General features: G+C 43.7%; 1 protein-coding gene across 2 annotated transcripts in view; it reads right to left on the minus strand.

Annotated features, from left to right (window-relative positions):
- Nucleotides 1-25245, minus strand: part of PDE7B (phosphodiesterase 7B) — a 345772-nt gene extending 320527 nt beyond the window's left edge. Inside the window, exon 1 of one of the 2 annotated variants that reach the window (XM_083176639.1) lies at nucleotides 24878-25245. In XM_083176639.1, coding sequence (XP_083032765.1) covers nucleotides 24878-24898 — 21 coding nt within the window. In that variant the 5' untranslated portion in view covers nucleotides 24899-25245. Of the gene's footprint in view, nucleotides 1-24873 lie in introns of both variants that reach the window. The other variant, XM_083176640.1, reaches the window with a different exon arrangement.
- Nucleotides 25246-27802: the final 2557 nt, after the last annotated feature.

Raw genomic sequence — 27802 nt, forward strand, 5'->3', positions numbered from 1 at the left:
TGCAGCCGGCAGGTGTATCGCACGGAGGGCACCGGGGTTCCCATCATTGGCTATACAGCACCAGACCAGAGTGCCGCGCACATGCAAATTTATATATATATATATATATATAATCCAATCCGTGTGGACAGCACTCTCCAAATATGGACCAACAACCAGGGTGCCAACCCAAAAAGAGTCCCAGAGATCCAGGTATCTTCAGTATTCAAAATAAAGAAAATGATGGGGCACTCACCGGATTTTGCTTGCAGAAGCAATTTTTAATCACATACCGATAACAACACCATTGTGTGACAGTGGGTACAGGACGTTTCGGTCCTTCCTTGTACCTTCTTTAAGACCCCCTTTGCTGCCTCCTCTGCATGCAACTACCCGTCTGTTCCAATGGTCCTTAAATACCCAAATCCAGTGTCACATAGCCACTCCCATTGCATTATACAGGAAGTAATCCAAACGCATTATAAAACCAGGCTTGCCATAGCCCTAAATGTGCTATATTAATTTTACATGCTATCTGCCATCAAAACATTGTGGTCACACCTAAATCACGCACAGAAAGCATCCACCATTATCAATATACCTGCATAGTTGCGGTAGCCCTGCATGTCATGGACGCTGGCGTGCGCTCCAAGCCTCACTTTGATCCGCCGCCAGGAAGTTAACACTAACAACCTTGTATAGTCGTATTGCAGACTTCCGCTTCCGCATTGCGGTTCATCTGCGTTCCAGTGGCCGGATATCCCGTCTAAACAGACGGACGGGAACTAATAATCGGCGGTCAGCATAGGCGGGGAGGTTAATGGAGTTTGCGCAATACCCTGATGCGCTCCATTAGCCGGAAGGAAGGGTTGCTAAGTGCACATATGCGTTCCAAACACGCAAGTGATGATCATAATAACCTAAAACAATGCCAAATATAACAAGGCACATGTTTAAAGGCTCCTATGGATGTTTATCATTATTAGCAATATATACATAACAATGTTTAAATCATAGCGCCACCCTGTATTATTCTAATACACCTATTGGGCATAATACTATTGAAATGGTTTAAAATAAATCTGTGCATCGCATTGTGCGAAATGACAATGTCATCTATGGCAAAGCATTACTGTTTTCATTTGCAAAGGACACTGGATCTGAATTATTCAACTGACCATAAATGGAACATTTACTATACAAGTGCCCCCATATAAATACTAAATGAAATAAAGAAATATATACAAAATACACTAAACATAAATATAACACACGGATAACGTAATGTGCAAAAGTATTGCCAGGCGCAGTAATTTTTCAGGAAAAAATTTTTGGGGGGAAAAAATTCACAAACAAACACTGAAGGTGTTAGACTCATTCAGGCCCTTTGGGGCAATAGTGTCCAACCTCATGATCCATTTTGCTTTTTTTCTTAGAAGCAAGAGGCCATGGTCCCCTCCTCGTTCAAGAGGTGGTACCCAGTCTATTATCATATAGGACATAGCTATATATATATATATATATATATATATATATATATATATATATATATATATATATATATATATATATATATATATATATTATAAGTCTGCATATGTATGACTATTATTGTTGTTAAATTAACTGGTGGCCACCCAGTATAATCATTTTACAAACATATTACTATTAAAATAAAATAAAATGTGTTACATTTTTGTTGGTACGTGTATGTTCATCCATGGTGCTATTGAGCTTTTTAAAGAAACAGTGCGGCACTGCCATCCTTCCATTTTTCTATATCTCTAGTTCAGCCTGCAGCGTACCCTTGGAGGTGTCCATACACGGTACAATATTACAGTGCGTTTTGAACTAGATCACATAGCATGCGATCAAATTGCATGCGATTTGCGTGCAATGCAATCGGGACTTAGTTCAAAAAGCACGGGCTGAAAAGACTTTATGTGCTGTGCGATGGGTTGCCCGCGGGAGTGTGCATCGCATCACACCGTACCCTCGCACCATGTATGCGCACTTTTAGCCTTTTACCATCTCTGAGGAGAGACTATTCCACTTCTCCACTACCCTTTCTATGAAGTAACTTTTTCCTCAAATGACCACCCTCTGAACCTACCTCCCTCCAGTTTCAGTTCATGCTGTTATAATACTTCTCTTCTTTGAAGAATGTTTCCCTTGTGAACCTTGGTAAAAACCCTCAATATATTTGAAAGCTTCTATCATGTCCCCTCTTTCCCTTATCTGCTACCAAACTATACATAATGAGATATTTTTTTTGTCTATCTGGCAAGTTTTGTGATGTAGGCCATGCACCATTTTAGTTTCCCTACTTTGTACGGTCTTCATGTAAGTATGTTGAATTGACTACATTAAAATCTACATAAACTGTATAAAATATATTGTAAAAATAAATAGTAAAAAAAAAGTTTAGCACAGTAGAATAAAAAATGCAATTAAAAATGTTGTCTCAAGCCTAATGTTATACCATTTATTAATTACCGTATATACTCGAGTATAAGTCGACCCGATTATAAGCCAAGGCACCTCATTTTACAACAAAAAACTGGGAAAACTTATTGACTCAAGTGGGACCCTCACTCGAGTATAAGCCGAGGCAGGCTTTTTCAGCATAAAAAATGCCAATCCCCTTTTCTGAAAACGAAAGACTAAGAAGACACCCACCCCATGACTTTCCCCTATGGGGCATATTCATAAATTATATGGACCCAATAATTATAATTTCTTATGGCTGCTATGTATAGCAATGAGAAATGATGATTCCACCAAATGCATGGATAGGAGCACGTCTATGGAATTTGTATCTATTGAAGGGATTACATTAGTGAAGGGATTACATTAGCAATCCCTTCACTACATCTTGTGGCGCCATTTGTACTGCAGTGCATGCAACGGTTTATTTGCACATAACCACATGAGATGCAGGTTTATTTCAGCACAATACAGGATATTAGAAAACATATCTTTGATAACTAATTGGTCCCATGAAATTGGACATTAATGTACCACAGTGGTCAGTGCCAGATTAAACCTTCGGGGGGCCCGGGGCACTTTAGACAGGGGGGCCCCCTTGCACTTGTCATTACTGGCCACAAACTGCATGGGAGAATATTACACTGTCAAAACACAGAGTAAAGGCAGAATAAACTTGGTCAATGGGTAACTGCAGGGGATATATATATATATATATACACACACACACACACACACACACACACACACACACACACACACACACACACATACTTACCACACGAAAAGCCTGTGTTTGTCCCTCTGCACCTTACTCTGTAGGAGACCTCACAGTCCTAGTGCTGCCTCTGATTAAAACCCCTCCCATGACTAAGCTGCAGCTGCTGCTGCTGCTGTTCTCCATGGGCCTGAGAAGCATGCAATGAGCTCCACCAATCAGAGCTCAGCACAAACCTCTCAGCCTCTGCCCTCTGGTGCAAAGTGTCATGGGACTTAGTCAACTCCCAGTAATGCACAGCACAATTGTGCAGTCAGTGTGCCTTAGCTCCTGATGCTCAGCACCATTAATCATTGTCACATTGCAGATAGGTGAAGCTGCAGCTCTACCCCGCTGCCATGCACAATTTTTTTTTAAATACATGCCAAACACAGGGGGCCCCTAGCTAGAGGGGGGCCCAGGGGCCTTGACCCCTTGTGCCTCAATTATAATCCGGCCCTGACAGTGGTAGATTTACTAAGCTTGGTGAAGTGATAAAGTGTTTTTTTATCACCGGCCAATCAGCTCCTACCTGGCATTTTTCAAACCAAGCCTGTAATTTCATAGTTAGGAGCTGATTGCCCGGTGATAAAAACCAGACACTTTATCACTTAACCGAGCTTAATAAATCTACCCCACAATAACATTGCAAATGTGCATGTTACATTTTATAGGCAAAGAAGGAAAAGGGCTGTTTGGGGGAACGCGTTGAGTGCATTCACCCAAACAGCCCTTTTCCTTCTTTGCCTGTAAAATGTATACACCCATGCTGTAGGGAACAGCACCCCCTTATCTAATAGAACACTTTGGGGCCTCCTCTCCCTGTATGAATCAGGGATTTACTAAGTTACTACAGTAGGTTGTACGAACATTCACTAAACTCCTCACGGAGTAGAACCCTATGTGAGCATGTGCATGTTATCCTGCTATCATTTACTCCTATCCACTGCAAAAGAATGATTTGCACAGAAAATATATAGGAGTATAGAAAGCATGTGGCTATTATGAGTTCCCCTTTGCACCAACCTTGTTAGTACAAGCCACTCGCTTGCCCCCAGCAAAATAAAGCTATGCAATGAAGGGCATTTTTCCCATAACCAAGATGGACACCAGGGTACTTGTTTCCCAGAACGGCCACACCGATTTTGATCGGGTCGGAAAAATCGCGTCGGTCGCATCGCATGCGACCAAATCGCATGTGATGCGACCGACGCGATGGACCCGATTTTTACATTGAATCAAATGTGAATTGGGTCCCTGGGACTCTATTTTACATTGGATTCAATGTAAAATTGTCGCCAGACCCCAAATGGCCCCATTGTGAACGGCACCCCACGATTGACGCCAACCCGAAGCGTGGCGAGCGTAGCGAGCCCGCGAGGGGAGGCGGTACGCGTCCTCCGACCTTTTCATACCCCTACTATCCACGTCGGCATGGAGTTGAGAAAATAAAGTGTGGCGAGCGCAGCGAGCCACCGAGCCCGAAGCGTGGCGAGCGCAGCGAGGGCCGCGAGGGGACGTGCATTACTTCACAGGTATACGCGTCCCCTCGCGGGGCTCGCTGTGCTCGGCACGCTTCGGGCTCGGTGGCTCGCTGCGCTCACCACATTTTACATTCTCTACTCCACACCGACGTGGATAGTAGGGGAATGAAAAGGTCGGAGGACGCGTACCGCCGCCCCTCGCGGGCTCGCTACGCTTGCCACGCTCCGGGTTGGCGTCAATCATGGGGTGCCGCTCACATTAATTTATAGGCATGACGGGGCATATACAATGAGAAATGGGCCATATTGGCCCATTTCCCATTGTTAGCTATGTAAAATGTGCTTAATCGTGTCCATCGCATCTTGTGCCATTATAATGGCACAAGACCGACGCGATGAACGCGATTACAATGTTAAAAATATTTTAACATTGAACCCTATGGCAAAATCGGGTCCATCGCATCGGTCGCGTCGGGTGCCATGTTAATGCACGCGACCGACGCGATGGACCCGATTTTGCCTTTGCCGGCAAAATGGACCTGATTTGAAAGGAAATCGGGTCCATCTCGTTAATCGTGTACCTTAAGTTAAGGTACACGATTACTCCCGATTGTGGCCATGGTAGGAAACAATTACCGATACCAGAGATTCAGGCACTACCACTGGCATTGACTATTACGACTCATAGATGCATATTATTAGAATTATGATATATTGATTGTTTATTACCCATTGCACTTAATCAGCACAGGTCTCCACACCCCTTGCATTTATAGTTTTGCATGTAGAGGGTCCCCCCCCCCCCTATTTGGAATCTAGCAGCTTAGAGGTACACCATTGTCCCTGTAAGGTGAGCGCCACTCTGTTCTATAATTTACAGTAGGGATGGTGCGTGAGCAAGAGTTACAGATGGTAGAGGGGGCCAGAGGAACTCATGGTGATCGAGAAGCCAGAAGTACACTTGGAGAGGGGTGGGGCATGCTTGTTGAGGCAGTACCATTCTTCTTTACTGAAATTGTCACTTTTACTAAAATTGTCATTGCTCAGCTCCCGTTTGTCATAGATGAATATTTCATAAACCTAAACCTTCTTTAACGAATGCTCTGTGAAATGCTTAAAATCCATCCAGCTGTTCTCGAGTTTAGCCTGAATTAACAGACAGACCTATAGGCCTACATTGGCAAAGAGAAGGTACAGGTGGCAAACATATAAGCGCTATAGAACCATATAAATGAACAATGACATCCCTTCTTTATGCGGAGATTCTCTGAGGTTTAGCTCACCAAAGCTTCATATTTTCTCCATGCAGATGTCGCCACAGAGAGAAACATAAAAAACATATATAGTGTAGTATGCCCCAATATCAATAGCACCTCTGCGCAAGATTTCCTATGTAGAGTAGATATAGGGTGGTGTACTTGCGCACTGAGTAAATGTAGTTTGGACTAGCTGCAAACACTTGGCACAGTCTGACTAATTCCATCTGGGTGCTTAAAACATATAGGACATTGGTTTGTGCTGCACTCTGTCCCTATGTGTCTACTATTTAGAGTGTCAAAAGGTTTCCTTTCACATGTCAATGAACAAGATGTTGTACCATACTCAAAAATGTAAGAAATGGAAACCACCTATCTTTCTTAGCAGTCGTACCCCAACTCACAGTGTGTCACAGATGCTTTTTTCATATAGAGGTATCTTTATACCCCACAGAAAAGAGAGAAGTGTACCCCCAACTCTGCACTAGCAGATCTTTCATATAAAAGGCATCAGGTCAGCCTTCCCTGAATGAGGCTCATAGGGGCTGATGTGCAAACTAGTCTACTACCACTACTACATGCAGTGCGATACACATCTAGCGAATAGAGAATTACCTAATTCTCAAAAAAGAATGTACAAGAAAAAATCCTAAAATTAAGCTTTATTGCACACTGATGTTTGTGGGTCTACCATATTCTGTCTGTATAACCTAAAAAATATATTCATGGCAAACATATTCAAGTACAGTGGGTGAGCGTTAAAGAGCCATACAGAATCATGGATGCAATGAACTGGAAAATGTATGTTGACATACTGCACGTTTGCATACTAGTTCAAAATAAGTAGACATTTTCATAGGGTGAGTTGTGACTTAACTAGTGGAATGCAAAACACATAATTCCTTCATTGGGCTAGATTACCCTAGGCGGGACTTTAAGAAAAGAAACTTGTCTAGAAAGCTATCCGTCCAATCTCACATCTAAATCAAACATATTTTGTGAAGATGCTCTTTTATTACAAAGTTAATAAAAGGGCCTTGTGTGTAAGCAGCATACACAGTATATTCAATTTACTGAAAAAGCTTCATTGTGCTGAGAATATTATAACAATTGTGTTTGAATAGTTTGAATTAACCCCGCACAGATAACACTACAGGGTCAGATAACACTAATAAGATAACACTAATAAGATGAGGTGCCATGCCAAGACGATTGCGGGCTGTTCTTTTATTCTATTACACTGGGTTACAAAGAAATTATTTTTCAAAATTGTTTAATGTTTTGGACCAGTTTCAGAACCTTTTCGCACCCCTGAATCTGAAAATGACATATGGTTTCTTCATCAGGTCTGGTATTTGTGCTAAGTCGGTTAAAATAAACTGCAATCTTTAAAACTAATTTTAATGAATTTTTGTGGCATGACCTGTGGATTTTGTTAATATTTAATCTCCAAATTCGGTTTTGTAGAGAAAAATATCTTTTTCTAACAAAAAACAATTTATTAATTAAATTTTAAACAAAACAGTGTACAATATATAGCAGAGATTGGTAATTAGTTAGTAAGTACATGTCAATTGCATGCTAAGACATCATTGTTCAAAATTCAGGGCTTGATAGTACATTTCCTGGAAAGCCTAGAATGCTCAGCAGCAGGGATGTCGCTCATCAAAGTCCAACAGTAATCTGCCATCATGGCGACATCCCAGCGTCCCTGATACCTGGCCTCCATCTCTTTCATCTCCTGATCTAATCTCTCACCCTGCTCGTCGCTCATTGCTCCCAGATTCTCAGGAAACTGATCTATATGTGAGAATAAGTAATGCATTTTTATACTCATGTTGCATCCAAGGTCTCTGAAAGCATCCAGCATAGTGGTAACAAGTTCTTAGTAGTTTGTCGCCTTCTTGTTGCCCAGAAAGTTCTTCACCACCAGAACAAAAGCCTTCCACGCTTCCAGTTGCAATGTGGCTCTCGGATGACCTGACAGATTTGAGGACCATCGAAGATACCAGCTTTTAACTTCTCAATTGTCAATCCTGGACAAGCCCGGCACAAGTAAGTGAAGCATCCACCATCTCTGTCTAGAGCTTTGGTGAAATGTTTTATCAAGCCAAGCTTGATGTGCAGCGGTGGGAAGAGCATTCTGTCTCTGTTCCCCAGAGGGTTGTTGATGACATTCATATATCTGCTAAGCACCAATTCCTCCCATACAGGTCAGTCCTTCTTTTTGTAATGTTGAGATCAGTTCCTACTGTCTCACTTGCACAGAAAGCATGGGTACTTGGTGATGGTTACCGACTGTTGTCCCAACAAAAAATTCACCATCTTAATAAATCATCATAATAAATTTGGATTTGCTCAGGTTTCTGCTATACCTGTCATAATACACCAATAATGCGAAAATACACATACACGTTAACGAAAACTCAATAACTCAAAAAGTTGACCTGATTGACCAAACCAATGTCATTTTTTTTTTCCATCAATAAGTTTTTATTAACACAGAGTTTTATATGGGGTACAGAAGAAAGAAGGGGGGGTACTTGGGGGGGGGGGGAGGGGACGGCATTCTGGATTGGAGACAGTACAATATTATAAGTAAAGTAAACAAAACAAAATAAAACATAACAAAACATAACAAAACATAGGCACACCGCTGCGCAGAGCGGACTATATACGAGGTAAGTAATACACTAGCCGAGTCAAATAGGACAGTACAGCAGGCTGAGATAAACATTCTCACACAGTCCCGGCTCCATTGGCTTAGTCATGCTGTTATCTTATACCTAAGGTGGGGGGGATTCCGGGTCCGGGGTTTCATTCAAACTGAACGTAGTTGGCTGCCCAGGGGGGTCAGGGGGGAAGAACCTGGTCCCCGCTCCCTTTGTTATGTAGATATGCCAAGGGGCCCATCTAGGGTGGGGTGAGGGGGAATTAGTCGAGTGGGGTTGGTGACCGGTCTCCATGAGGTAGTGGTGGTTAGTTTTTAAGATAACCTGGAGAAAGGAGGGCGGGGAGGGTTGCTTCCACTGTTGGGCAAGATTTGCACGTGCCGCGATAAGAATGTGTCCGAGGACATATGTTTTCCCTGCCGGGAGTTCCCGGGGATATACGTGGAGTAAGGCTAGAAGTGGGTCAGGCAGGAGGGTTATCTGAATTACTGTGGATATCAAACCAAATACTTCTCTCCAGTACTCCCTGAGTTTGGGACAGGACCAAAAAATGTGGAATATATTACCCACATTCCCACATTGGCGCCAGCACATGTTAGAGCAAGTTGGCCAAAAGGTATGTAGTTGGTCGGGGGTCAGGTAAAGACGGTTAATCAGTTTTATATGCATCTCCGAGTGGTTGAGGCAGCGGGACATTGTGTATGAGGATAGGAAAATCTTACTCCACTGGGGGGCGGAGAGCTGGATGCCTAGATCTATCTCCCATTTCTTATGAGCTGCTGTCTTAGTAAACTCAGGGGGAGTTATCAGGGTCCTATACCAGAAGGAAATATCACCTGTGGAGCTCGTCATGGAGGGGTGGGAGAGGACCGTCTGGTGAAGAGCTTCTGGGGGGGAGTGTTTAGCACAATGTGAGTTCCACCAGTGGGCCAACTGCAAGTAATGATAGTACTCATGAGAGGGGAGGGAGTATGTTTCTTGTAGGGAAGCGAAGGGGAGGATTGTGTTGGCGTCTAACACGTCTCCTAGGGTTTTGATCCCGTTGTGTTTCCAGAGATTCAGGTTGAGATTGGGTATGAGTTTTGCCGCTGTAGTGATAGGGAGAGTAGTGATAAGGGCAGGAGGGGCACGGAGAGTGGAAAGTAGTTGGTCCCACACATGTAGGGTAGCAACTGTCGCCGGGAGTAGAGCTGGGAGGGGGGGGTCTAATATGTTTTGGGATCTTTAGTAAGTCTGAGAGAAGGATGTGTGGGCAGTGAGATTGTTCGATGTCCACCCAGGCTCTGGGAGAGGGACTCTCAAAATAGTGCTTAGATGGGGCCAAAAGACAAGCTGTCTGGTAGAGGGACAGATCAGGGAGGTCAAGTCCTCCAGATGCTCTCGGGAGGGACATTTTGGAGCGCGCCATAGCTGGGGGTTTTGTTGACCATACATATTTTGTTAGGATAGAGGTGGCCAATTGCAGCGATTTTTTCGGGAATACATAAGGGATGGTGCGGAACAGGTACATAAGCTTGGGCAGGAGTGACATCTTAAACGCCGCCATCCTGCCCATCCATGAGATTTCGAATGCTAACCATGATCTGGAGAGAGACGCAAGGGAAGTGAGGAGGGGAGACAGATTAACCTCAAATACAGTTTTCATATTTGGGGGAATATGTATGCCTAAGTATTTTATAGAATCGGGCTGCCAGTTGTAGTTATATATGGATTTCAGTGAGGGAAGGGAATCTGCAAGGTTAATCGGGAGGGCGTCAGTCTTGGATGTGTTAAGCTTGTAATAAGAGGCAGCGCTATAGGAGGATAGTGTCGCGTGGATGTGCGGGAGCGTATTGGGAGGGTCTGTCACAAAGAGTAGCACATCATCTGCGAATAGGCTCAACTTGTGGTTAGCGGAGCCCACTCGAAGACCTGGGATATTGGGATTATCACGGATGGACATAGCCAATGGTTCAATGGAGAGGACAAATATCAGGGGCGAAAGGGGGCAACCCTGCCTTGTGCCATTGGAGATTGTGAAAGGGGTGGAGAGGAAGCCATTACTGAACACTCGGGCAGATGGAGAGCTATATAGAGACATAATTGACCGCAAAATCCGGTCCTTGAAGCCAAAACGTGAAAGGACCTCTTGCATATATTGCCAATTAAGGCGATCGAATGCCTTTTCGGCATCGAGTGAGAGGAGAAGCAAGTCCTGTCCTGTGAATAATGAGTCAATTAGGTTGAACACCCTTCTAGTGTTGTCCGGGGCCTGTCGCCCAGGGACGAACCCCGTCTGGTCTGGATGGACCAGCGAGGGTAGAAAATAATTTATTCGGGACGCCATTAATTTAGCAAAGATTTTGATATCAGTGTTCAGCAGGGCTATCGGGCGGTAATTTTGGCACAACGCAGGGTTTTTTCCGGGCTTCGGGATGGTCACTATTCGGGCCTCCAGTAGCTCTGGGGGGGCCTTCCCCGCAGAAGAGAGCTCATTGAAAAGGTCTCTTAGGTAGGGGGACAATAGGTCACTGAAGGACTTATAAAAATCTGTGATGAAGCCATCAGGCCCAGGGGCCTTGTTGCGGGGGAGTGATTTAATGGCTGACTGGATTTCCGCCTGCGACCAAGGGGCGTTTAGGGAGTCTAGTTGTTCAGGGGAAAGGGAAGGGAAGTGTAAGTTGTCTAAAAATTCACCGATGGTAGCATTAGTAGGTTGTGGCGTGGAGGGGTCTAAGGAGAGATTATAAAGTTTAGAATAGTAGTCAGCAAACTGATTGGCGATGGCTTTAGGGTTATGTACTTTTTCTTTACTTGGAGAAATGATATATTTAATTCTGTTTCTAGCCTGCTGGGCACGTAGTTTTCGGGCTAACATCCTGCCCGATCTGTTACTGGCTATATAGAATCTATGCCTTATCCTGTTTAAAGCTGATTGGGTGCATGTAAGGAGTAGTTTCTGGAGTTGGCTACGCACCGAAGCTAACTCTGTCTTTAGGGGGACAGATGGGGATTTTTTATTCCTGTTTTCAAGATCTGTTAGTTTGGCCTCTAGGGTTTTTTGAGTTGCGACGGCTCTGCGTTTCATTGTGGCTCCGGCTTGTATGGCTGCCCCTCTGGTGACCGCCTTAAAGGCACACCAGTGATTAATCACCGAGGTATCAGTTGTCTGGTTATTAGACATATATGCTTCCATTGTTTTTAATATGGTATCTTTGGCTAAGGGGTCTTTTAGTAAGTGAGGGAATAGGCGCCAAGGCCTGGGGGGGGACTTGTGAGGGGAGGAAGTTCCATTGCCACACTACAGGTGCATGGTCGGACCAGGTGATAGGGAGTATGTCGGCTCCCGAGGAGTGTTGGAGGGACCACTTATCACAGAGGATGTAGTCGATTCTGGAGTAGGTGTTATGGACTTGGGAATGAAAAGTGTATTCTCGGCCAGTTGGGTAGGTTGTTCTCCAAATGTCATACAGGTCGAATTCTAGTAATAGGTTACGTAGGGCTGTCGATTGAGTATCTAAATGCGTATGGTGGGTAGAGGGGAGACGGGATTTGTCCAGTCGGGGGTCAAGCGCCAAATTAAAATCACCTAACAATATCAAGGAGCCTTTTGAGATTTTTCGTACAAGGGTGAAGAGTTTGCGGAGGAAGGCCACCTGGTTCGTGTTGGGGGCGTAGATGGATACTATAGTCGTCAGTCTGTCCTCTAGGAGTCCAGTGAGTATCAGGTATCTGCCATTCTTGTCAGCAGTTTGGGACTGGCAGGTAAAGGGAGTATGGCGGTTAAAAAGTATGGCAACACCGTTACGTTTGAAGGGGCCATTGGCATAATAAGTTGTCGGGTAATTTGAGTCTCTGAATTTAGGTGGGTTAGAGGAGGCAAAGTGCGTCTCTTGGAGGGCAACTATATCCGCCTTTTGTTTGTGGAGATATGACAGGGCCATCCTGCGCTTGTGTGGGGAGTTCAGCCCCTTAACATTTAAAGATATTAGCTTAGGCATGGCATGTCCTTAGAAGATGCTGTGAATATTTCGGGTGTGTCTGTGGGAGGGGTGGCAGATGGCATAAGTTGGTGGTAAGGAATGCAGTCCAGGGGGGGGGAGGGGGGAGAAAAGACAGGTAACAGAAGGAGAACAGAATAAAGGGAAAGGTAAAACAAAAGGGTCCAGCAACTAGGACCCGCATGACTACTGCAGGGGAAAGAGAAAGGGTTTTCATGCAGTAGTATCAAAGGGTTTTTGGGGTGGCGGCACGCCCTCACTGGGGAGCAGGGAAGATGAGGACCGCCGCTCCAGAAACGACTTTCCATTCATTTTTATTTTTTCTTAGAGACTAAGCAACATATTACAAATTAACAAACATTCCACCTGTGTAACTAGGGAGGAAGTGAGTAAACTAATACTATGTATAACTCACTAGAACGGGCGCGAATGAACCCCAACTTTTGTATGGGGTACAATACTCATAGGCAAGAACAAGAAAAGAAAGACTTTTAACAGACTAACATCAAATTGCAATAAACATCAGTAAACCAAGTCCCAGTGCCTAACATCCTACAACCATTGGTAAGTAATAAAAAAAACTGATACTTATCGCATAAACCTCCACCCGCTGTGGGGAGGTAAGGAGGTAGGGTGGCATGGGAGTCCAGATATAAAGAGGAGATGTCCGTGTCTGCATAGAGGGCATCAAGTGTCAGCCCAATCTTGGCTGAGGGGCTGGGGGCGCTTCTGCCCTTGGGTTCCTGTAGTTGAGATGTCCCATTCTAGCAGGAGTTTCATTCCAGCTTCTAAGGTGGGCACATTGTAGGTGGTGTCTTCGTGTATGATGATCAGCTTCACGGGGAACCCCCAACGGTATCGGATCTCGTGAGCGCGTAGTGCCATAGTGATAGGGGCGAAGGCTCTCCTGTTAGCCAGGGTCGCAGGGGAGAAATCTTGAAACAGTTGGAGGCCTCCTAAAGTATCGGATTTCTTTGCTTCACGTGCTGCTTTCAAGAGTTGTTCTTTAACTGTGAAGAAGTGGACCCGGAGGAGGGTGTCTTTGGGTAGGTCGGCTGGGATTGTTTTGGGTCTCGGCAGGCGGTGGATGCGGTCGATGAGAAGATCTTTGGGGTTAGCGGAGGGAAGAAGTCTAGAGAACAGTGCAGTGGCATAGCCTTCGAGTTCGGCATTGGTCACTGACTCTGGGATGCCCCTGATCTTGATGTTGTTCCGTCTGGACCTGTCCTCCAGGTCCGCGAGTTTGGCTTTGAATTGAGTGATTTCAATTTGCTGACGGTCATAAGAAGATATAAGGCCATTGTGAGATGTGACCAACTCCTCCATTTTCTTCTCTAGGTGGTCCGTTCTGTCTCCGATCGCCACCAGCTCAGTTTTAACCTCTCGGATGGCCATCTTTAGGTCTTTGGCTATCTCTGCTTGAAATGCAGAGAAGACCTGGCAGAGAGACTTTACTGTGACCGGTTCGTCGGAGTCAGCATCTATATCTGCCAGTCCAGTAGGGGGACCATGGTCCGCATGGGCCCCCAGGGGTGTGTGTGCATGCTGCAAGGGGCTTGTTTGCGAATGTGGGGCTTGGGAAGTTTTCCTGGCAGACATGCTTATTTTGGTTAGGGCGACCTCCTTGGGTCTCTTTGGAGGCATATTTGAGCTAGGCACTGATTGCGCAGTTGTTGAGCAGATAGTATTAAGTACCGTGGGGGTTCCTGCAACAGGTTATTACTTCATATATAGTGTAAGTTGTAGTCGTCACGGGGCGGCAGCCGTGAGATATGGGTATTCACATTAGAGCCTGAATGGGGGTGCTGCAGATAGGGACTGTCTGGAGTGCGCTATGTCACAGCGCACTAGGGTGAGCTTGGTGGCACCCGGGGTGTTTTGAGAGATGGAATTATCCCTATGTCTGGGATATGGGCTGATGAGTATTCAGGGATTCAGCAGAGTGCTGTATTGGTGCTTAGTGCCCCCGGGGAGATTGAAGCAGGATGGGCTATGTACAGGTCCCAGCAGTGCGCCCGCAATTGGTGGTTAAAGAGGGGTCTGCAGGTGATATAGGGAGTAATTCAGCCCTATGGTTGATGGGTGAGGGTAGTCCCAAGGGGGGTTTTGGAGTCTTGTGGTGTAGCTGCGGGAGGCTGCAAGCCCAGGTGGGGATGAGGGGAAAAATGGCGGAGCCACGTGGGGTTGCGGTGATGGCCGGGTCCAGCCGCAGCCAGGTAGAGGGTGATAGGCGGCGTGAAGTGCTCCCCGTACGGGGTTAATCCCAGGTAGTGGCGGTCTCCACTTACCGGAGGTGTGGGGGCTCTGCGACACCCGGTGTTGGGGGTTGGACGCCTGCCTCCTTTGATCCGGCACACTGCGGGAGAGATGTGCGCTCCGATCCGTCGGTCAGCTGGGCAGCAGGTGAGAGGGCTTGGTGAGAGAGCTTGCTAAGCGGCTAGCCGGAGGGCACGGAGGGGTCTCCTGTCGGTCGTGCTGAAGCGTCGTCTGCCGCGTCACCGCTCCGTCCTCCTCCCCGAGCTCGAGGCCCCGGCTTCTATCCCCGGACCAGGCCGCAACCTGCAGCAGCACTTAAAAGTGCTGCCCGGCTCCGCGACCTCGGACCAGGTCAGGCAGGGGGTGTAGAGAGGGCTAGTAGGGGGGTTGGGGAGGCAATCTGGAGCGGGTAGGGGTAATTTAGAAGGGAAAAATCGCTGGGTTATCCAGGAGCTCCGGAGAAACACGTCTGCTCAGTCAGCGTGCCAGGCCACGCCCCCCCCAATGTCATTTTTTAATTCAGTACGTCTTAATTATACAAAATCAGTAAAAAATACTTTGACAATATGTTCATTGTTACCCAGTGTTATTATTCTTTATTTTATTAGGACCAAACACTTCAAACACTGCAGTACAGGATAACTTATTTTATAGGGCCTTTGGCAGGGCATATAGTATCACACAATGTGGTTGAACTTTAACAGTCAAAGATAAAGTGCTGGAATTAGTAATGGAAATTAAGTGGAAACGGCAAATTTGTACTGCATCGCAGCCGGATCCCATTAGACTCAATGGGCATGTGCCACTGAATGCATAACGGTAGTGCGCATCCCACTATGCCGCGTGTTGTGTACGTATTGCAGCACAACACAGATACAAGCATCTGTAGAGTAATATTTAAAAAGGTAAATTAACTGTCTAATCATTTATCGGGATTCAGATGAGATTTTTCCACGGTGGGGACAGTAAAGTTTTTCCAAGGTAGATTATAATTTACTTTATCCTATTACCATACAATAATATTAGATTGGTGACAGTTCTTCTCCTAGTACTTGCCATATTTGTTGTATTTAGCTAGGTGCTGTTGATCACCATATTATAGCTGGCCACTTCTGAACACTCCTTTATGATATACTACTCTCCTGGATATCCCAAATATCTCCTGGACTCCTTAAATAATAGTCCAGACTCCTGGATCACTGGACCAGGGGAATCCTTAACACAACCCTCCTGGGTCTTCCTCTTTGAAATCTCCCAGGGGCCTGGATAATAGGACAGCAAGTATACTTTATAAAAAGGAAATTATTGGGAGCTAGAATAGGTGCTCAACAGACCCAAAAGGGCTCGCATTTTATCGATTTTTAATATATTCAAGCAGGTGTAATTGGGCTCCACCCTGTCCTCTTGACATCACACAGAGATGGTGGAGCTACCAGCACCAAGAGGTGTAGAACTGAGGGGAAGAAAGACAGGAGTGGCACAGAAGGGGTAGAAGTAAGCATAAACAGAAAGTTAGCATGAGAGATGGCCCAAGTGGGTTAAAGTTTTGTAGGGAGGTCGAGAGTCTGATGAGAGATGTCTAGTGAGAGATAAAGAATTCCAGAGAAAAGGAGCACAGTGGCCAAAATTTGGATGTAGGAATGGGAGTAATTAACCAGTTGGCAGGAGAGGCAATGTACCTTTGTGGAACAAAGAGAGGGGGAGGGAGTGTAACGAGAGAGAAGGTCAGAGCTTGAATGGAAAGGGGAGCCATTGTGGGGCTAGTAAGAGAGGGGAGGTGGACATACTGTATTGGAGGAGAGGAGGAGATTACAGTAGTCCAGTCTGGAGATGACTAGTGAGTGGATAAGAGTCTTTGTAGCATGAGAAAGGGTCTGATCCTGGAAATATTTTTGAGGTGGCAGATTTTTACAATATTTACTAAATATGTATATTAAATATGTCTAACAAGCTCTTTCTCATTCTTCCGCAGCAAGCTGCAGTGTTTGGATAGAGAAGCTTTTCCAATAGCAGACAGAATGATTGAGAGCTTGCAGACTTGCTTTACAGAAATGCACTGTGAAGATTAGTGGATTCATACAAAAGAACAGGGGCAGCGATGGCAGACCTTTATAACCTGCATCAGACAGTGACAGTTTTTACCTAGTGGCTTCAGGGCTGCAGCCCTCCCAGTAAAAATCCACAGTAAGTTCATTTTGGAAGCACTATCTGCTAAACATCTGCTATACTGTGATCGACAGATACTCCTTCCACTGGAAAGCCATTCTGCCAGCTCTGTTGTGCTTCTCGGACTGCAGCCGATACAATCCGTATAAGCCGAATATAATAACTGGGTGGGTGAGGGCATCTGCACATGTGTAAATTCCCCTCTCCAGCGTGAAGTTAGAAGTTAGTGTGCATGCTCATGGCCGCTGTCAGGGACTTTTCCCCCCCCGGCCACTGACTGTGGCTTGCGTGCATACGCCCCATTCATCATGGTGTTACGGGCCAGGTAGCGCGATGGGCAGAGCAGGATAAGGCATTGGCAGCCTCCCCAAGGACTTCTGGTAGGAGCTGCCACTGATCAGATCCCATTATTAGATTGTATTTAGGATTTGGGAGGAGATCCGCTGTCTGTTACAGTGTGTGTATATATATATATATATATATATATATATATATATATATATATAGAGAGAGAGAGAGAGAGAGAGAGTTAATCATTGGTTTCGGGGTTTCTGGTCCACCTTTAAAGTCAAGCAATTTTCTAATTATCAATTTGAAATAACATAGAGGGCTATTTAGACCTGATTGCACAGCTGCGCATTCGCAAACCAAGCGATTATCGATAGACCGCGCATGCGCACTGCTAATTTTCGCAAATTGTAGGCTTATACTGGGCAGCATTTCACTCAGGCTGGGTGGCGTATACCTGATCGCAGTGCTCTGCAATTTAGAAGCCCAGTGATCAGGTCTGGGTAGCCCCCATAGTCCAGCAAAAATGCTACATGGGTATACACTATACCGCAGGAGATGCCTACCGCCAGATCCGCTGGCAATTGGCAGCTCGATGATATCCAAATTGGGTGAGTATTTAAATTTGCTTGCCCTGTAATGATGTCATTGTTGGTAGCTACTGCTGTCGGCATATGGGATGGTTGGCAGGTTGACAGGTTGGCCGTACACATAGCCAGACAGTTATTTATTATTTATTAACAGTTTCCTATATAGTGCAGCACATTCCGTTGCGCTTTACAATTGGACATGTCGATATATCTGCATTGGCTGTACTGCCGGGCCATCTGTGACCATCTGCTTACAAACATATGGGATGTACACACCCACCGATAGCTACCAATATATAGTTCAATGCTCAAACTAATGATATATCAGTAAAGTGTGTACCCAATATGTATACTGTAAATATGAGACAGCTTTGATCCAAATATGATAGTATTACATAGTTGCCTACCCTCCTGTATTCTGCAGGAAACTCCCTGAAATAAGAGAAATCTCCCTCTCTCCCTGAAAAGTTTAAAAACCTCCCTGATTTCTCCTCCTCTACATTATGCAGCTGTTACATTTTTTGGGAAAAAAAAGAAATCAGAGATATATACAATCAGATGGGATTTGCACTTAAATCCCATCTTAAATTTGAAATTTATTGCATAGACATCACAATTATTATCAGGTATGTTGTGCTGAGACAGAAAAAAACTAAATATCACAGCAAATAATTGCAAACAATAATAATCCAATATTGCAGGCAGCACTGTTATTATCAATTCTTGCTACATTTCCTAAAGTATTTAGTTACTAATGTTATTTAGAAATAACTTGCAACAAGCATTTGAGCACATACGTATACGCCCATATATGGAACTAGCCATGCCCTTTGGGTGGAGCATGACACCCCCCTTAATGGGGCGCTGTACAAAATTCTACTGCCAACTATAATCTCTCTGAAACTAGTTTTTTTTTTATAAGCAGGGAAGTATGTAGTATTAACCATTAATGACAATGTGACAAAAAAAAGTACATTGTCAGAAAACCCTGGAACAGTTTAAACTGTAGGTGTTAACATATATTTCATCCAAAACATATACAGTAACAGAAAGTGACTTCTTGATCAGCATCCAGACCCAGTGCAGAGCCTACTTTACTCCATGCTGCTTCAAATTTCAAATGAATCCATCAAATAGAACACTGCATTTACACAAAATAACCACACTAAGCTAAATAAAAAGGAATTCCATTTTTAACCTGCAACGATAAAGCACAATTTAAAAAACGTACAAATAGTTACAACATTATACAGTATAGTACACACACACACACACACACACACACACACAGGTTTGGACATGTGTACACAGTGGCAAATTTTTGGACTACAGACTTGCTAATCATCGCTGCCACTCAAAAAAGCAATAGATGCCCATCGGAGCCATCGCAACTGTATAACCATACACAGTGCCAATGCAGTAATGAGAAACATCAACTCCCCAAGTGAGTCTATGGTCTCGCAGCAGCGACGCTGGCACCTTTCTCTATGTACATGATCACAGCTAAAGGCAGAAACACACTTCAATAAAGGCCATGACATGCTTGCATTTTGCTGCCACTAACTGTTACTTCCCCCAAATGGTCCCTTGTTGTCAATCACTCTGCATTAAAAAAGCACTGTGGTGTTGCAATGGTACCTTGTTAAGTGTGCAGTGCGACCGCACTCAGTTGCTTCAACATCTGCATTGAGTACAAACATGGATTAGGCCGAAATGCATCCAAAAACGTTATGAATCCAAAAACTTTATTTGTAACATACAAATGACAAGTTACCTAGGCAAAAAATAGTAGTAGTAATAGTTCTAAAAGTAAAATGTAGTAAGTTTGTGAAAACAGGGACAACAGATAGATAAGGCTACACAGCACCCTAGGCAAAACTTCACCTTACTGCACCCCCCCCCCTCTCCCCCATACTACAACCAATACCCACTTTCCAACCCCCTTAAGGCATACTTGACAAACATTCTGGAATGGCAGGGAGACTCTCAAAAAATTGGGTGGTCCTCCCAGGCCCACCACAGGAAGGTGGGCAAGTCCCCTGCTTTCCCTTGAGGCCCCCCTTTGCCACCCACAAGGATGAAGGGCAGCAAAGTAGGGAAGTATGCCTCAAGGGAAAGTATGGAGACGAGGTCTTACAAGTTCCGCAGCAGCCCCCTGCATTAAGTACAACAAGAATTCTTTATAGAAATCCTGATAGGCAGACTTGGTGCCCCCCCCCCAGAGCCTGGCGCCCTAATGGTAGAGCCGGTACTTGATTATAGAACTTCTGAGTAGCCGTATGGTCACACATCATGGCCGCAGGAAGTAAGAGGCTAGACTCTAGACGCTAGATCCATTGTAGCTGCATACGGGATCGCAGACCGAAAGTGGTCATCACATGCTTGTGGATGCCACTCCTTGTTACCACCCCCAAATTTCTCCTGGCGGTCAATCACTATCCCAATATAACTTATCTTCACCCAAAAGACCATTATGGCACATGTACAGTGTGCCTTAGAAGCATGAGGAATAGCCGGTAATCACTTGCAACTGCCAAAAAAATCAGGCTCAGAGACTTGGGAATAGAAATGTTTTATTAATTAATGGGCCCCATACATCAGCAATCACAATTTATGGATTTTCAGATATAGGGATATTTTGGCCAGATAAATGGATTTTACAATCTATCTGACTTTGCCCACACATTACAGATTTATTTCAGTGATCGGCAGATTTTTCCATCTAAAGATTGCATCTTTATATCTGGAAATTGCCCCAATCGATTGTCATTTCAGCTGTTCATAATGTAAATACATGAAGAAGACGAATTGGGAATGCCCACACATCTAAAAAAGATCTGCAGATAATACCAGATTATTAAGCATGTTTAAAAACCTGATTAAGCAATCGATTGGCGATTTTGATTGGGATTGCCAAAAGGGGGAGCCCACACATCTAAAATTAATTGTGGCAATCATCTCCATATCTGAAAATTGTCACAATTAATTGCTGATGTATGGGGCCCTTATCTCTCATGCATGGTGGGATAGCCAGATTATGGGGGGGGGGGGGACATAAGACATACTGTACCCTGTGCCCCCCTCTGCCAGGGACCCCTCCGGCTGGAGGGCACTGTCCTCACTAGCTGTCCCTCTTATGCAGTAGTAGAACCAGACAGTTAGGACAGCATGGGGTCACCCCGAAGGCTTAATCCGGCAATGCATGGCAGTATGCTATGCCACCCCAGCAAGTGGCACTCATAGTCATGTGCCTCACAATTACACTGATTTCAATCCCATATATTACCCACAACAAATATATGGTATTCTCTTATAGTTAACAATGAAGAAAAGTTATATAAAACAGCATTGACATGGTTCAGAGCTTTACCAAACTTAGTAATTGCTGTGTCTCAGGATGCAGCTTCTGGCTTCACATCTCAAGAGCATAAATACAATTTTGGTTCCTCCAATTCTGAATACATATGACTTTGAGATAAATGTGTACACAGTCTGCTTGCAATCTGTTTGATTAATGGTTCTGAATCTGAAACAGGGTGCACCATAGAAAGTACAAGCATATATAATACTGCTGTGTGAGCCAAGAAATGCTGCAGGAATGGTTGCCTTGTGATTACGCACTGACTTCTGAAGTAGCCTGTATCTTGGCTGAGTGGCAGTGTCACATGATCATGGACAAAACACAGCATAAGCAAACATTTACAGAGAGAAAAAAAACATGGGTTTTATCAAGCAAGCACAGTATAATACATACAATAGTTGTCAGGTATCCTTTATTTGTTAGATTGGAAAGGTTCATATATATCAATAGGACATAATTCTAATTGTTATATAAATGCAATTCTATTGGTTCTTTATTGAGTATTAATTCTGTCAAAAAAATAAAAATCATAAAATGTGGTAATGGGCCTGCCATTCTTCAGAATGGCTCGCGACAGTCGTGGCTGCAACCCCAGCCTTCCCCCCGGCTCCATCCATTCACATGGGAGAAATGGACAAGGAAAATTTGCATCACCATAGCCCCGCCCCTGCTTTACAATTGTAAAGTGGGGTGTGGTGCTACGATGATGCAAAAACATCTCTACTACCCCGGGCAGCTCCTCCACACTCCCTCTTGTGCGACTTGGCGGGAGCAGCCATTAAAAAGGCAAGTATGTTTCTAAATCACGTTACAGACTGTGTTTCAAAAATTACACTTAGGAGCTGATTGGCTAAATCTTTGCTACCCCAGAGTTGGACTGTACCACAGGCATACAGGGAAAAATACCTGTGGGCCCACAGTCTCCTCTAGGTATCACGTTCCAGGAAGTGCACTTCAATTATACATTATAATATGGGACATTATACTACACAGGACTATGTTGCATTTTGCACAGTGCCTTCCTGTTCTGGTGCATTATCTTGTTTGCTCTAGAAGTATTTACTATACATTTATATGCACTTGGGTAGCCAAACCTCTGTGGTAGCTTGCCATACCTCTAACCATGGACCTCTACAACTGCCCGATGTGCCCTTAATGGCCCAGTCCACCATTGACTACATCCCTAAAGCATACTGGTTCCATATAAAGGTGTCACTGGGAATTTGTTAAAAATGATGCATCATTTAAGCATGCAAAAAAGAATTGTACAACATTATCTTATTCTAAAAGTTTCCTGGAAGCCTCACTGATAATTATAATCCAATAAACATTCCCAGTTAAACCTGTCTCCTCCACATAGTAGAGGCAGTCTGTCCCTGAGGTGACAATATACTGTATATATATATATATATATATATATATATACATCAAGTTACTAGAAACTCATTACATAACCTGCTGCCTAGCACACTGATTTACAGTGCAGTACTGCATCCTTATGAATATTTGTGTCTCCCCCCCCCCCCCCCCCAAAAAAAAAAAGGCTGGGGTCTAAACCGTAACTTTAAATACTGGAACCCACAAAAGAACAGTCCCACATACCAAATTATGCTGCCTGAACACATTATGGTAAAACCAACTTAACTCTGAGTTTATTAATTGTCCAAAAAAAATTAAAAATTCTGAACATCAAATTCAGCCAAGGAAATGTAATAGTCTCAGTCATGTATAAGCAACACACAAAGTCCCTGTTTTCCTACCAGACACTGCAGAATAGCAATTGTCCATTCACAGCACATACCACATCCTCTGCATTTTTTCCCTGATAATATATGTACAGTCCTTAACTCCAAGGCTGCTTGTGAATACTGCAGCATATTTCAATGCAACACCTTTCAGAAGAAAATACATTCTGTAAACTTTAAGGCTAATGAGTAGGCTTAAATATTTTAGGATTCAATGATTACTGTATATTACACAAATTGCTAATTTCCAAAACAAAATCATAATTCACCTCATTTACCATAGTGAATAACAGTTATTTAATGCTCTCAGAAATAAATCACGGCATTTGGCACACTCATGTTTGTGTAATTGAATAGGCAATGGTTATGTGACAGAAGTCCTTATTATCTCAGGTTTAATTGTATAAAAGCAGGCCCCTTCCTAACACTACAGATGTTGTTTACACAGGTATGCCTTGTAAATGTAGTGCTTTTACCATAAAAAAAATGGCTGTTTTTAAAAGCATATATCAACAGATTGATATAGAAGAAGCATTAAACCTAGAAATGATTTGTATACTATTAAGAGTGGGAACAGAAAAAACATCAGGGCTAGACACTATGTAACACGTACACAGGTTCAAACATCGAATAATTATCTCTTTTGCTTTGAATAAAAACCGTCTTTAAATAATTGATACATTACATTTATATCTACAGACTGATAGATAGATAGATAGATAGATAGAGTGAGTTATATATTGGTATAACCTGTTGTACTTCTTCACTAATATTATGCAGTGCCTTGTACACTAACACACTGCGTAATCTCCACTCTCCCAGAAAGACCTGCATTGCATGAGGACCAGTGTTCTACTCCTACCTAGGCCACCAAAAAAATCATTATTATTTTAAGTATTTGATTTGACTTAAGTGGCTGCTCCTTTCATATGCTTAGAACATACTGTTTTAAATCAGGCTAGCAAAATAAACTTCTAAACTAGATCCTATATGTATAAATGTAGTGAGGGGAAATTCAAAGCTATGCATGAAAGCATACCCTTTATATACTCATGTTTTCCACACATAAAATCTCAATGAAAGAGAGTGTGTCAGACTATTATTTATTTGTCAGTGCCGTGATTTGTTTGGAATAATAAATGATGATAATATCTGGAGTAAATACAAATGTCAATAAACGGAATCCCCTATGTAGTAGTTTTAAACATTATAATATAATTAAGGCCATAATTTAATCAGCCACAGTGTGTCAATGTGTTTCCTGCCTTGTGCAGTACATGTTTACTGTCATAGTCGGACGTGACCACTCCAAAGATTATATAAAAAGTTGTTATGACCATAAAATAGGACGGTCATGATATTTTGGTGTTTGATAGGCACAACATTAAACTGCTACAGTATGCCTGCTGCTAATTGTATATCAGATGCACAGCAGCATAAGTAAAATCCAGTATATAGGACATACAGTATGCTAAAATCAAATATTGAGCTCCTATGAGTGCATCATGTATGGTGCTAATTAATTGTCTGCTAACTTTTTATTTTTTATTTACCAACTACAAAGTTGTAAGGACAAAAACATATCACCCATTAAGCAAATCAAAGCTGTCAGAAGCCACAATACAGCAAAAGAAGGCAGTACATACTACGAACCTGTTACCATGGAAATATAATGACATCACCAAACCAAAACAAAACCAAACCAGTGGTAAAAAGACAAATAATAATAATAAATATTAATAAAAAAATAATAATTATAATAAAAATGATAATGGGATACTGCTTCCAGGCTTGTATTGTAACATTGCTCCTATTCAGACATGCAGCCTCGGGTGGAAATGAAATAACTTACCTACCTCAACCATTAAACAAGACATTTAACCATAGTTGCGGCTCAGTGACCTCCGATTGCCTTGTAATCTCTGATCGATGCTGCCTGTACATGTAGGAGACTTCTGCTGCAGAGTCCAGCATCCAGCATTACGTGTGGGAATTATTCAGTGATTATACCAGGGAAAGGGGAGAAAATAAAAAGGGGAAAGAAAGAAGAAGCAGATCAAAAAAGGGGACAATACTGTAGCTCAAGATTTGTACAATGTCACTTTTTGTGTCAGCTTGCTGGGGTTTTTGTAGTGATGTTTGGAGCGAGGGGGGCTGTAGTTTAGTTTGGGTCTGCTGCAGTGTGACTGAGTGTAGACGACTGTGTTGGAAGCAAGCAGCAGCTATTCGTGAAGGCTATAGAGCTGGGAGGTGCTGCAGTCAGTTGCCAGTGGCAGGCAGCAGCAAACCAATGGGATGCAGCGCTGTCAGCTCCCAGGACTGAGCAGCCCTCTCTCCCTCTCTCTATCTCTGTTTCCTCATTTCCAAAGTGACGTCAAACGGCTTATAGAGTTTTTCCTCTTCTACCTCGCTGCATGCACCATTCATTTCACAGAGCAGCAGCTATGGGAGGAATGTGCTATTGATCTTTACTCTCACATGTACACATACTGAACATCTGAAGCCCCAAAAATGAGCCCAGGCTGTTCTTCAGATGTTATGCAAATACCTGTGCTTCAGACAATTCTCACAGACTGTCATTTTACGGTCTATATGCTTTTGTTATTTATTTAATTTAAAAAAAAAATTTATGCTTTTATAGTGATGAGTATATGTATAATGGTACTTGTGTATTATCACGGCGCCCCCGATTTCCATCGTAGGGCTTTGTACGATGAAAAATCGCGCCGCATCGCATGCGATATGATCGCATGCGATATGATCGCATGCGATGCGATGCAACGCGATTTCACCCGATTTTGCCCCTCATTGTTAACCCCCCATTGTTAACGCCACCCCACTATGAACGCCAACCCGAAGTGTGGCGAGCGCAGCGAGCCCGCGAGGGGCGGCGGTATGTGTCCTCCGACCTTTTCATACCCCCACTATCCACGTCAGCGTGAAGTTGATTTTCTAAAGTGTAGCGAGCGCAGCGAGCCACCGAGGGGATGCTTATACCTGTGAAGTAATGTGCGGCTCGGTGGCTCGCTGCGCTCACCACACTTTATAAAATCGTCTCCACGCCGACGTGGATAGTGGGGGTATGAAAAGGTCGGAGGACGCGTACCGCCGCCCCTTGTGTGCTCGCTACGCTCGCCACGCTTCGGGTTGGCGTTGATAGTGGGGGGCCGTTAACAATGTGGGGGCATTTTACATATTTATTACCCATCAGGGTGGGTATACAATTAAAAATCGGGTCTGGGGGTGCCATTTAACATGGGACTCAATGGCAAATCACATCGCATCGCATGCCATTGTAATGGCATGCGATGTGACACGATTTTAAAATTGTATACTCAGCCCGGAAAAAAGGCTGAAATCGGGTCCATCGCATGCCATCGCATACCTTAATTAGTGGTATGCGATGTAATGCGATGGGCGCCGTGATAATACACAAGTACCTATATATATATATATATATATATATATATATATATATAGATGCGTTTTCAGCCTGGCACTCCACGAGTAGCAGTATGCAGCTGCCGCGGGTGCCTTCCAGTCCGGATAGATAAACTGTGATATGAAACAAATAGAGGCACTCCAGCGGTCTTGGTGAAAAATCAACAGGTTTACTGTGAAAACAGACGTTTCGGGGATACAAACACCCCTTCTTCAAGTGTACAATAACAAGAGTAAAGTGTATAATGGCATACCTTTATACCGTGAGCATGAAGACACTCCATCTCCCGTCTGGCCGTCCCTGCGGCGTCTGACGCGACTTCCGGATGCGTCACTGGGAGGAGAGACGTCCTGCCGGTTTCTGGCGTCTGTTACCTGGCTCCTGGTTGCCTGGTTAACAGACGCCAGAAACCGGCAGGACGTCTCTCCTCCCAGTGACGCATCCGGAAGTCGCGTCAGACGCCGCAGGGACGGCCAGACGGGAGATGGAGTGTCTTCATGCTCACGGTATAAAGGTATGCCATTATACACTTTACTCTTGTTATTGTACACTTGAAGAAGGGGTGTTTGTATCCCCGAAACGTCTGTTTTCACAGTAAACCTGTTGATTTTTCACCAAGACCGCTGGAGTGCCTCTATTTGTTTCATATCACAGTTTATATATATATATATATATATATATATATATATATATATATATATTATAGTTCCAAAACACCACTGTGTCCCCATTGGTCTTTGCACAGAAAAGGTATTTTTAGTAAAAATAAAACATACTATATTAGGCATTTTTGGCGAGATGGGAGATTGCCTGTTTCACAGTTTTCTCTATGTTCCTTGCTACACAGGTCTTTATGTCACAGCTTTGCAGAACGATGATTTCCCACAGTTGTGCTATGCCGCAATATAACCACCTCACATGAACTGAATTAATTACCGATTAATATCCTCAATACAGTTTCAGGGGATGAATGATTAATCACTCAGGAGAATTTAGGTAAATCTGGCTAAGATATATTGATTTAAATAGACACCCAAAGTTTTTTCTTTGGGTGATTAGTCTTATGTGATTAATCATATATCGTCACTTGCTGTCGTATTATTACCATTAATATTTATATAGCACCAGCATATACCGTACATCTGCAATTGCAGCAGAGTGGCCTTTGAATAAAACACTCTTCAATACCATCACAATTGTAGACAATAACAAATCAACTGAAAATTATGTTAGAGCCTTTAAGAGTGCAAGTGCGAGAGTAAGTATACTTACTGGACCCCTGATTGCAATCCCTCCTTTGGGACACCAGAATTAGTATTCTGACCACCAGCATCCACAC

This window comes from Crinia signifera, chromosome 3 (genome assembly GCF_055691185.1).
Source record: "Crinia signifera chromosome 3, ASM5569118v1, whole genome shotgun sequence".
In the NCBI taxonomy this organism is placed as follows: domain Eukaryota; kingdom Metazoa; phylum Chordata; class Amphibia; order Anura; family Myobatrachidae; genus Crinia; species Crinia signifera.